The sequence below is a fragment of the Pinus tabuliformis genome, chromosome Q (assembly GCF_031772625.1).
Source record: "Pinus tabuliformis cultivar Carrire ecotype Pingquan chromosome Q, CPIR1, whole genome shotgun sequence".
NCBI lineage: Eukaryota > Viridiplantae > Streptophyta > Pinopsida > Pinales > Pinaceae > Pinus > Pinus tabuliformis.
The window spans coordinates 455,233,583-455,246,837 of NC_142296.1; the positions used below are offsets into that span (position 1 = coordinate 455,233,583).

A 13,255-nucleotide genomic window follows, 5' to 3' on the forward strand; every position below is an offset into this window, starting at 1 on the left:
TAACTTCCGAACAACACATATGTCTTCTAGAAAACATTTAGAAAATATTACACATTAAAGAACAACATAAGGGAAACAAGCCCTTTTTGTAAATGTGGTTGACCTAAAAAAAGTCAAAGTGATTTAGCTAAGATACACTCCTGCATTATTAGGAGATCTAATCTTGGTGGAAAGGATAAAAATCATTTCTACAAATCACATAAGATAAACCTAATTAACCTTAATAAAGTGAAATTATAAGATTAAAATAAAATTTAATGTGAAAAATTAATATTAATTTAGTTAAATAAATTGTTTCTTCTTTTTAATTAAGCAAGATTATAAAAATAGATATAAAATATAATTTTTTAATTAAAAATCAACATCAATATATTTAATTTTTTTCCTTTATTTATTAAAAAAAATTATATATAAAAATCAATTAAAAACAAATATAAACATGAGAGTACATAAATAAATTATAGTGTTGCTATTTTTTCCAAGGGAAAAATCAAACTTTTTATTAAGAGGATAAAAGTTACATAAGTAGATGCAATTAAGCATTCATGATCAAGACTATGAATCTAAATTACACAAAAAGAGAAAGCAAAACTGACTAAGAAAAGTGGAAAGAATGTCACTTACTCAAAACCAAAATGCACAAAAAGACATATATAAAGTCTAAAACCATAAAGTTTGAAACCATAAAACGGGTCTCTTTGAACATCGGAGAAAACAACTCGTCCATATCAAAAAATATTTGGTCAAGACATTCATCATAGTCATAAGGACATATACATATATCATGTAAAAACAAAATACACAATATTGATGTTCAATCAAGTTCAACTAGAAAAGAGGAGAGACTAAAAGAGCAAAAAAAAAATTATGCAATTAACCAAGATTTGGTAGTTGATCCGTCTTTATGACCTGCCCATCCACTGATTCAATTATATGCCAAATGTCCAGAGCCTATTGTAAACCTTTCTTAGAAAAGACATCCGCTTCAACGTTCCTCTCCTTGTAGATGTGACAGAGAGAAGAAACAACAAAACGAGATTTTAAGCATGTAATTTCTTCTAAAATAAGAACGAAAATAAGATTTTGTCAATGTTGCACATTGTTTGTCGAATTTATCATATTTAGAGAGTCGCCAAATATCTTAACATGTGTAAATCCTCAACTATCTTAACCAACACAAAACAAATTTTAAACTTTATACTTCTGCATAATTGTGTGTTCCTATACCAATGCCCACTGAGGCTTTGAAAGATATGTGATCACTAACACATATGATTATACGAGTGCCATCTCTCGTGGGCATTTGAAGCACCATCAAAATAAGTCCAAGAAACATACTGTAAGGTCCTCGAGTTCTACCAGAGCGCGGGCACGGTTGGGCGTCGGGCGAGTCGACGGGCGCGCGGGTGCACAGGCGGTCGACGGGCGCGCGAGCGAGCGCGCGGGCGCACGGGCGATCGCGGGCGCACGAAGTGGGCGCGGGCGCACGAAGTGGGTGCGGGCTGCACAACGGGCGGGCGAGGGCTGCGTGACGGGCGGGCGTGGTGACACGGGCGTGCAACGAGCTGCGGCAGAAATGTGACAAATTATGCGACCATATGCAAACACTTATACGGCTAAGTGTTGGAAGGTTTATAGTGCGACTTGAAAGGAGCATGTTACAAGGGCATTGTGGGCACTTGTAGTGGTTTTGGGGGTCGGCCAAGGGGCTGCACACCCCATGTAAACCCACACATGAAAAGTTAAGAAGCATATAAGTATAAGAGCATGAGAGCTCATTTGAAACATCATTCACTCTTCACATCTTCGCATAAGACAAGAAGGAAGTGCGCAGTTAAAGAGAGGACTGCGCATATCTCATGCGCATTTCCTTAAGGAGGACTGTATGCTTGGTGAAGTCTTGTTATCAGGTTGTGGATTGGGCAAGGTGTGCCCGGGGTGGATTCAAGGTGCGGTTCTTGGTGTAAGACTTGGCAAGGATTCCTCGTGGCTCGGGTGAGCACCGTCCTTTGTGCAAGAGATGCACAAGATGTTGTAAAGGCAGGTTTGCCTCTCTGTTGTAATATTCGGTTAAGTGTGAGACTTGGTTCGGCCAAGACACACTTGTATTGTAAACTGATATTCTTAATAAAATTGTCGGGTGGACTCACATTACGGGGAGTTGCCCCTCCCCTTTATACTTGTTGCAATTGTTGTTGTTCTCGGTATAATTGCATGATGATAATGAATGAGTATGGGCTTCATTAAGTATAAAGGATAATTGCATTTTACTTAGTTGCAGAACACAAGCTAAGTATGTTAATGTGAAAGTAGGCGTAGTCCACGAATGTTAGTATTGGTGAAAAGAAAGTGTTCGGTGGTGCAGCACCTTGCTACAAGCGGTTGGAAGACTACCGAAGGTGTAGGGGCATGACAATTGCTATCAGAGCAAGGTTTGCTCGCGAAGGTTTGAAGTTGATGACAGGTGATATTGACGCTTGAACAAGGTTCAGGTGTTGAAGCATTTGAAGGTAGTTTCAAGACTCGGTTTTGAGCAGAGTTGCTCGTAACAGTGGAAGCAGGTTTAGCAGAGGTGAAGCCTAGTGCTTGGACCAAGCTGAACGACAAGGCATGGCAAGTTTGGGAGAAAGTGAAGGGAAGCTCTTGCTTACCTTATACAGGTTGAAGCGGTTGAAAGAAGAGAGTCCCCGAATTCGAGACAAGCTTGAAGTCTTGGAAAGGAATGTTGAAGATGAGCTTCTTCAACTTGGATGGACAATGGAGCAAAGTGAAGTTGCGGATTGTGAAAACAAGGAATAGGAAGCCGTGATAGTTGAAGATGTTGCAGACATGACCATGATGGAGGATGAACTTGAGGATGATCAAGTTGGACCAGGATCATGCAGTTTGCAGACATGGACGAATGAGGAAGAGCCTCATGATGATGATGTAAGTACCGTTGATACTTGTGTTTCATTTGGACATTTGGTAGATGGACCGTATGCAGTGAAGGGCAAAGACAGTTTGCCGATGCTAGGAGGCATCTTACCATGGATGACTAGGATGAGACCTTGTATGGAGAAGCAAGGATTGTTGATTGTTGCAGGACTTGTTGGGGTTGTTTGTGACCTTATGGTAGAAGGTACAAAGGCCCTTGACAAGGGAGGAACTTGATGATCGTTGTGGAAGAATGGGTCATGCTTTAGCCATATGGAGATTTGGCTAAGTGCCCGGCATGACTCATGGACAGGTTGAGGAGGGCACACATTTGTGATGATGCTTGGGTGGACTTCTCATGGTCGAGACCAAGAGATAGTCTTGATGGACACTTTGGTGGAGGAGCTATGATGGAAGAGACTCATGACATGATGATATGGTTGGGTGACCGAGTTCACTAGACCGAAGAGAGCAGCTTGGATGAGGATGACTGATTGTTGTGATGGGTCTACTTGGTTGGACTACATGGGCAACAAAGTCATGGACATCAGGTTGGAGGCATGGAGCATGGCAGTCTTATGCAGGGACATTATGTGGGAGCACTTATAGAGGTGTCATGGACATCCAATGAGGAGTGCCAAGGTAAGGATGTTGTGCAGATGGATTTGCTAGTGTGACATGTAGACTTATTACTTATGAGTTGATGGGGAGGTTGTGCACTCTTGTACAAAAAGGCCATGAACTTGGTTAGATTTGTGAGCTAATTATGGAGCATTCCTACTACATGGAGATGTTGGTTGGAGATGACTCATGGAGCTCATGATGACATGAGATTATTATGACTTTTAGGGACTTCATATATGGTGGACTTGGAAGATTTGATGCATTGAGGAGCTGAGGGCAAGAGACTTTGATGCAGTATGGGATGCATACTTTCAAAGTACATGTATGGGCATGGCTTGAAAGAGTGACTTGATGTGGAGGATCGATATGAGACACTTTGGAGTGATGGAGTTACGATGATGATGATGCCTTGACTTGGGCATGGGTTGAGCCGAGACTCAACTACTTTTGGCACATGGGAGCTGATTGAGCAGCACATGGACAGGTGAGACAAGTGCATACTTGTTTCTATGGCAGACTTGAGGGATGACACATTGTAGATATGATGGAGATTGCTTCATGGACCTAGATGTGGCACATCGAGAGTTGGTTTGAGGAGATGATCTCTTCATATGGAGGAGACACACACACACATGATGATGTTGGGATAGATGTGGCTGATTTCATGTAGCACATTGACACCAAACATCATGGAAAGCATGTTGCAGATGAGGTGGATGGAGTTCCATGGACCTGAGCATGGATTATGGAGATAGATTCTTGATGAGTCAAGGATGTGACAGGATGTTTTGAGAAATGACTGGTGGTGGCATGAGGATGTTCACTCTCATGGATTGAGCGTGGCAGTTGGACTGGCCATCCGACTAGTTCAGGCATGAGGGCTAGCATGGGCAGAGATGTGTTGGCATTATGTTGGAGTATCATGACAACAGTTCACATGGGGACACATGATTAAGATAGGAGGTCAGTAATTATGGATCGAGATGACATCTGATGGAGATCATACCGTTGAGGTACATACCTTGGTATGGTGAGCTTGGTGGCAGTTGGTCACTAAGTCGAGACATGATGGAGATGAGGCTCTACATATGTTGCAAGGATGTTTGCTTTGTGTAGAGGAGTCAACATCATGGATAATGATGATCTTGGTGGATGGCTACCGGAATGGTATGTTGTCGAGGACGAAAACGATTTCAGGTGGAGGAGGATGTAAGGTCCTCGAGTTCTACCTGAGTGCGGACACGGTTGGGCGTCGGGCAAGTCGACGGGCGCGCGGGCGCATGGGCGGGCGGGGGCGCACGAAGTGGGCGTGGGCTGCACGACGGGCGGGCGAGGGCTGCACGACGGGCATGGCGCGGCGACACGGGCCTACGACGAGCTGCGAAAGAAATGTGACAAAATATGCGACGATATGCAAACACTTATACGGCTAAGTGTTGGAAGGATTATAGTGCGACTTGAAAGGAGCATGTTACAAGGGCGTTGTGGGCGCTTGTAGTGGTTTTGGGGGTCGGCCAAGGGGCTGCACACCCCATGTAAACCCACACATGAAAAGTTAAGAAGCATATAAGTATAAGAGCATGAGAGATCATTTGAAACATCATTCACTCTTCACATCTTCGCATAAGACAAGAAGGAAGTGCGCAGTTAAAGAGAGGACTGCACATATCTCATGCGCATTGCCTTAAGGAGGACTGTACGCTTGGTGAAGTCTTGTGATCAGGTTGTGGATTGGGCAAGGTGTGCCCGGGGTGGATTCAAGGTGCGGTTCTTGGTGTAAGACTTGGCAAGGATTCTTCGTGGTTCGGGTGAGCACCGTCCTTTGTGCAAGAGATGCACAAGGTGTTGTAAAGCCAGGTTTGCCTCTCTGTTGTAATATTTGGTTAAGTGTGAGACTTGGTTCGGCCAAGACACACTTGTATTATAAACTGATATTCTTAATAAAATTGTTGGGCAGACTCACATTACGGGGAGTTGCCCCTCCCCTTTATACTTGTTGCAATTGTTGTTGTTCTCGATATAATTGCATGATGATAATGAATGAGCATGGGTTTCATTAAGTATAAAGGATAATTGCATTTTACTTAGTTGCGAAACACAAGCTAAGTATGTTAATGTGAAAGTAGGCGTAGTCCACGAATGTTAGTATTGGTGAAAAGAAAGTGTTTGGTGGTGCCGCACCTTGTTACAAGTGGTTGGAAGACTACCGCAGGTATAGGGGCGTGACACATACGGTCTGATTTGTTCTTCACAAATGTTCTTATGATAAAGATGTAGTGTTGTTATTAATTATGCATATAAATTTATAAGTTTATATATAACATTTATTTTCTTCACCAAATAAGTTAATGTCCAAACTCATATCAAGAAAATAACATAAATAATTTATATTTTTTAAATAGATAATTTATATTTTTTAAATAGAATAACTTATAGCTTTAAATATAATTTATTTTATTTGTCTTTACGTATTTTATAGTTTATGTAGGATATAAAAATACTTAAATTATTTTTTAAATTTTAACTCATTTACTAAACTAGGATAACATGAAAGGAAACTTAATGTTTCAATTGACATGGAGGTAAATAGTAACATACCTTTTCTTTCTACGATTAAAATTGTATAACTTTTACGTTATAATGAATTGGAGGTAAGTAGTAACATACCTTTTCTTTCTACGATTAAAATTGTATAACTTTTAAGTTATAATGAATTGAAGGAGAGAACTTACAATGAGATGAAATTTGAAATGCACAATTACATTAAAAAAAAATCAATTAAATTAAACATTATTTATTTTATTGATGTATTGTCATTTTTTTATATATAGAGATTGATTTTATAAAATTAGATATAATTAAAAATTAAATATTTAAAAATTATATAACAAATATAATACATTTCATTAATTAAAAATAATTTTATATACATTGCAAAAATAATTGAATTTTTTTACAATTAAATAAACTTAAATTTATAATTAAATATAATTTAAATAACTATTTAAAATTGTTTTAATTATTATTTGTTTAAATCAAAATTAATTAAAAAAAATTAAAATAAAATAAAAGATATTAACATTATCCCAACTAACTTTTGAAAATACACGCAACGCATTGACATTACATTACATCTGTACATCAATTATTGTTATTGCGCTCTATATGTTTTGTGATCACCATTCATGTGAACATATAACATGCGATTTGTTTTGTCCTGACATGTGAACCGAGGTCATGCTTATCGTGGCCCTGTCATATTTTTCCCGAATCATTCACTTGGTGTTGCTGCTATAACATTTTCATCACCAAAAAAAACATTGATATTTTGGTGATGCATCCATATCAGAATTAAAAGCTGAATAGTTATATTTACCTACTAGTTGCTCTGTTTTCATATATTTTTACGCATCCGCCACCAGTTACGTTTCCAGTCAACCAATCTCTTCAACCTTCCGATGAATTCCTCCATCGCGTAAACAGTATCTCCCAAGTGCTTCTCGCATCCTTGGCAGCGTTGCTGCTACATTTTCCCTCTGCATTTCCCTGCAATAAGGTTTCCCACTTCCCTAGTTTGCTTGTCTGTGTGTAACTTGGTCGGAGAATTTGGTTATGGTCTTTTGAACGTCGCTGTCGGCCAGCACCCCACTGATCTGGACATCGTGAATTGGGTATTTGGACTTTTGTGATATGAGTCCCTGCTTCAATTGGCATTGCATAGCGTTTGCTTTTGATACGCTGAAATCGCTCAATCAAAAGAAGTTGTACTCAATGCCGGGGTGGATATTTTGAAGGTCAAGAAATTTATGAAAAAGGTGGAAGTTTCTGTATTCAAGTTTTTCTGATCTATAATAAATTAAATAAAGTCTTTCGGTAGAAATCATATGAGAGAATTTTTTGGCCTTTGTGTTTGGAACAAACGAGTGTAGTTCATTATCAGGACCAGATGATGAACCACATTTGTTAGTTGTAAAAGTAAAGGCCAAAAAATTCTCTCATATAATTTTTACCATTTTTTTTTGTTTAATTCAAGGTGAAAGTTATCTTTCTGAAAAAGGATTAAAATTAAAAATATGACCAGAGAAAACAAAATAAGATATCAAGATAGTATTTTAGTTTTGAAAATAAAAGCGTTATCATTTATCTTCTTAAAGTGAAATCAGACTGACTGTTTGAAAATCTAGGGTAACACTCATCCTATTTCTTTTTGTGTGCGCACACATGATCATTTTATGCCTCCAAAATATCTCTTCCTACCCATTATCATTTTAGGTTCCCAAAATAGCTATTTAATGTTCAGATTTTCTCCAACATTGTTTTACATAGTTGAATTTAATTTTTATTGTGTAGAATATTTTTTGAATCTTAAAAAAACTAATTTTATTTTTATTTATTCTATTACTAAAGATTCTCAAAATCGACTCTTAAAATAACCATTATTATTATAAATATTAATATTATTATAATTATTTTTTTTATTTTTGAATTGCAATGGTTTTAGCGATGCTGCCTTCCTCCATTTCCGAATTAGTTAAAATCATAATGATGGCCGAATCCCTGGTTTATTTTCTGGGCTGATTTTCGTGAAGATTATTGACTATATATTGTTCCCATATTGGATCAATATCATGTCTCTCGGGTTTTGGACTCGTTTGATTTCGAATGCCTTCTGTTAAGTCTTACAACCCCATATTATGTGAGCTTCTTCTTTAGATTAATATTAGAAATGTATAAAATATTTTAAAATGAAAAACAAGGTAATTATAACCCAACCCACATGTCTTGACTCCCATATCATAAACCATATTATGTGTGGGTTGATTCCTATATCATATAAATAATACATGATATGTTGCATTATAATTTAGGAGTGAAAATTGGGATAGTACATTTTTCTTTCTCTCCTAATAACATCGGTTTTAGTGTTCCTCATTTTCATCCAGAAGTTATGTTTATGTTGTTTTTTGTTACATCCATCCTGTTATCACTCTCATTACATACTTGCATTTGATGGTTGTCTAAATAGTGGTGTCTCTCAAATTATTTCGCGAAGTTCATCCACCATGTTATCTTTCTCATCTTATACTTACATTTGAAGACTGTCCCTCAATTTCTTTCACTATCTTGAGATTCTTCAAAAGTCTCAATGATATAACATATAATGAGGACACAATATTATTTCATTTGTAAAAATTTCAATTTATATGAGAAATATATACATTCATAACACAACATGAAATATGTAAATCAATGATATATTCTTGAAACCAACCCTTAAACATATCCTTCTCTTCTAGAGAATTTTAGCTAAATGAGTTCATATTTATAGAATCTTATTGTTAATGCATCGACTAGGGCTTCCAAATGACATATTTCAACTAAGTTTATGTTAAAACTTCTCTTAATATTTATTTTCGAAAAAGTTTGTTTTGAAAAGTGATTTGGGCATACTTTTTCCCCAATGAAAAATCACAATTTTATTCAAAAGAACAACATTACATTTTGGAGATGCTAAAAAGCATTTGATCACACTACCCTTGTTTGGTACCCATGAAATAACACCAAAAAGAAGAAAAACACTAAATTAAACTCTTCTACCCTACCTTTTCTTCACTTTTGGCCAACAACCAAAGTTGGAAGTGGTAGTTACAATAGCCATTTGATTCTCTTCCATATTTACATGGATTTCTCTATCATTGTCCGAAGTCTATGATCCATGAATTCTTTTTGTGCCACTCACCTCTCTTTTAGATGTAGACTTCTCATTCTATTGTTGGTGAGTTGTAGTAGTTGTTACCTTGGTCAAAATTGGAAGCATTGATCCTTCCTGCTTGAGCCCCCTCTTCTCTATGACTTTTTGGTAATTATATTCAACAATATTTGTAGTGTTCTCTGGGTTTGGGTTGGTCTTTTTTTTCTTTTGGGTTCTTTCTTTACCTAAGAATACAAGATTTGTAAACGTCCAATTCGAAGACAAATAATGTAGTATTTTCAAAATCTAAAGGCTCGGACCACTAAATATTACTATCTCTATACATATCAAGGAAAAAATAAAAATTCTTTTTATGAATCTACCAGCGTCCACCTTTAGGAACTACCCAAAGAATTCTTGATTCATCCTTTTAGGAATGTAATGTCGAATGCTTGTCCTTTTGTGAGTCTATGAGCATCCACCTTTAGGAACTGCGCAACTGCCCAAAGAATTCTTGATTCAGCCTTTTAGAAATGTAAGGCTGAATGCTTGTCCCAAATCCTTTGGACAAGATATCGGTTCCATATGAAAAAATAAACCCTCTTTACTTGTCATTTAGATAGATTTGAACATAGAAAACTTCGTAGATGAACACAAAGATCAAGGAGACTACTCTACAAATCTAAGCAAATAAACAAAAAAAAAATTAACAAAATTCATTTTCTACAGCCTCATGATTTGGGTATATTTTATTTTCATATTAATTAAATTAATTTATGAAAATAAATATAATATATAAGATCTACCATTACTATGGTATTATGTCAACGACTTTTGAGTTTATGTTATCTATTCACACTTTTAAGTTGATGAATAGCATGTTATCTCTTAGCATGGAGTTTTTACATATGTCCATAGAATTTGTTTATAATTTCGTGAAAAATTATTTGTTTATAATTTAGTAAAAATTTATTCAAATCAAGAATTTTAAGGATTTTATACTAAAAATGATATTAAAAAATAAAAAAATGTTGAGAGAAAAAAATTGTTTGAACGCCAAAAAAAAACTCCAAAACTCTTATAATACAGACATTGACGACTTATAATACATCCCTGGACAATTCCAATTTTTCGTTTTAAAAATATGACGTTAGCAACACTCACCTGCTTGGCCTGCCATATTTCATCTCTTCATCTACTCACTGTTACCGCAGTCCCATTTTCATTGCCAAGTAAAGTGGTTTCAGAACCAATTAGATGGTACCTTGGATGAACTTTGGCGTTTCGGTGATGTATCCATATCAAAACCAGAAAGTTATAAGTGCTTGTATTTAAGTCACAACAGATCATATCCAACCCTTAATATTTACCTGCCGTACAAGTTGTTTGTTTTCAACCCCCTTACGTATATGCTACTAGTCCCGTCTGTAGTCACCCTATCTCCTCAACCTTCCTATCAATCCCGCCATCCCTATAAATAATATATCTCCAATGCTTCTCGCATCCTTAGGAGCATTTTTGCTAGATTAGCAATCTGCATTTCCTTGCTTTTGCCCTCATCTTCTGTGTAGCTCTGCGTTTTGTACCTAGCTCTCGGCTCCGTACCCTACTGGTCTGCACATCGTGAATCGGGTATTTTGAATTCTTTGGCATGTGCCCCTGTTTAGGTACACTTTGGTTTCTTTGGCAGTGCATAGTGCTTGGTCTTGATACGATGAAATGTCTGTTAAGTTGTCAACGATTTAAGACCTAGAATTTAATGAATTATATTCTCTCTCTATGCACTGTGCAGGCTGTGACATCTGTTTGAAGTGAACTCTGCTCTGTATGTGCGCGTTGCACCCTTTGACATAATCTGTTGCGGAAATTTGTATGTTACAAAGTGGCCAGCTGGTGAGAGGATGGCCTTCCCTGCTAAGAAAGACATAATGGAGCGAGCTCCTTGTGGAAAGCCACCTTTTACGTTGTCAGAATTGAAGAAAGCAATTCCACCTCACTGCTTCAAAAGATCACTGCTCACGTCATTCTCGTATCTAGGATACGATCTTCTTATTGCTGCGCTTCTGCTGTATTCCACTACCAGCTATTACTTCACATCGCCCGGCATGCTTGGATGGGCACTATGGTTTGGTTACTGGGCAGCCCAGGGGTGCGTTCTGACTGGCATATGGGTTATAGCACATGAATGCGGGCATCATGCATTCAGTGACTACTCATTGGTGGATGATACTGTGGGGCTTATACTACATTCATGGCTCCTAGTGCCATATTTTTCATGGAAATACAGTCATCGAAGACATCATAGCAACACTGGGAACTTGGAACGAGATGAAGTTTTTGTTCCCCGTCCAAAGAATGATATACTAAAATTGACTTCCAATCTCCTATCTAACCCTCCCGGGAGGCTGTTGAGAATAGCAATTACCCTAACACTGGGGTGGCCCTTGTATCTGACATTCAATGTTTCGGGAAGGAAATACCCTCGATTTGCCTGTCACTTTGATCCATATTCCCCAATTTATAGCAAACGAGAGAGATTTCAAATACTGGTTAGTGACATCGCCTTGGTCGGAGTGGCCTATACTCTGTACCTGCTGGCCTCTGCTTATGGATTTTCTTGGGTCATAAAAGTGTACGGCATTCCCCTCATGATTGTGAACGCATTCCTGGTGCTGATCACGTACCTGCAGCACACACATCCAGCTCTTCCCCACTATGACGGATCAGAGTGGGAATGGGTGAGGGGTGCACTGTCAACAGTTGACAGGGATTACGGAATGTTGAATTATGTATTCCATCACATAACCGACACCCATGTGACTCATCATCTGTTCTCCACAATTCCTCATTACCATGCCGTAGAGGCCACCAGGGCTATTAAACCGATTCTGGGCAACTATCACTGCTATGACAATACGCCTGTCTGTAATGCCTTATGGCGGGAGTTTAGAGAATGTGAGTATGTAGAGGCTGACTCCCCTGGCAAAAGTGGGATCGTATGGTACAGAAGCAAGTTCATATAACAGCAATCCCTGCATACTCAGTTGGACTTCTCTTTCATCCACCACTTCCTTCACTGCCTCATTTTGAACATGTGCAACATCTGATCACTAGAATATGTTTATAAAAGATCCGTTCATGAAGTTTTTGCGTCAGAAATAGTCATCCACTACAGCATTCAGATTCCGATGTGTTTAAGAAAGTCGCCGTTGTTGAAGAAGGTTTGAGGTCAGATTCGGAAAAAGATATTTGACGTATACTTCAATCAATACTTTTAAGTTTTATGTAGTTTATATCCTTGGTACTGCAGCTTGTTTTGGTTTATAGTCAAAATTCCATTATTTAATTTAAATATTCGAAAGTTGGCCCAGTACGATTTGGATGTTTATTGTTTAACAAGTATAGTTGGGATGTTCAGTTCTGCACTATAATTTTTTATGGTTTTCGAAATTCAAGTTATATTAAAAAATAATAACAAATTACTAGTTTATTAATTAATGGGCTTTATGATATTATATAAAATATAATTTATATTACTTATTAATGGGTTTATGACCTTATATAAATTATATTTGGTTAGGTTTGCTATAATAAGATTGCTATGATAGCACTATATTAGTGTACTAAATTAATCAAGTTTATGATATTATATATATTTTAATAATAGTAATATGTATTTTTTTGGTAAATATGGTAATGATTATTTTAAGAAAGTGCAATTCATATATTAATATAGATTTATTTTAATTTTAAATTCATCAAGTTTTGAGAGGAATCAAATCTCTTGAATTTTTAACCATTTCTAAATATAAATTTAAAGATTTGTATTTTAAGAGGTTTGATTTCTCTTGCTTCTTTATTAAGCCTATAGGCTCATTCTATAGCCTAGTATGACTAGGATGTGTAATACCATCAGTCTTCAATGTGGAGTTGGCAAATGTCCATTTCAAAATGAAAATAAAATGTTAGTTTTACTTAAAAGTATTATAAAGCATAGTCTCACTTATCGCTTGTTGATATCAA

The 13,255-nt window shown here is 37.0% G+C and overlaps 1 protein-coding gene across 3 annotated transcripts; it reads left to right on the forward strand.

Annotated features, from left to right (window-relative positions):
- Positions 1-7,024: 7,024 nt before the first annotated feature.
- LOC149220164 (delta(12)-acyl-lipid-desaturase-like) lies at positions 7,025-12,605 on the forward strand. 3 transcript variants are annotated; one of them, XM_089382746.1, is made up of 2 exons: positions 7,025-7,355; positions 11,025-12,605. In XM_089382746.1, exon 2 carries the CDS (start codon positions 11,134-11,136, stop codon positions 12,253-12,255), a length of 1,122 nt encoding a protein of 373 aa, XP_089238872.1. In that variant the 5' UTR covers positions 7,025-7,355; positions 11,025-11,133; the 3' UTR covers positions 12,256-12,605. The 3 variants fall into 3 exon arrangements, with proteins under 3 accessions (XP_089238872.1, XP_089238870.1, XP_089238871.1); XM_089382744.1 differs by lacking the exon at positions 7,025-7,355 and adding an exon at positions 10,726-10,899; XM_089382745.1 differs by lacking the exon at positions 7,025-7,355 and adding an exon at positions 10,728-10,864.
- The last annotated feature ends 650 nt before the right edge of the window (positions 12,606-13,255 follow it).

Bases quoted from the DNA above. Each gene is read 5' to 3' on its own strand.
- LOC149220164 (XM_089382746.1), top strand. From the start codon at position 11,134: ATGGCCTTCCCTGCTAAGAAAGACATAATGGAGCGAGCTCCTTGTGGA.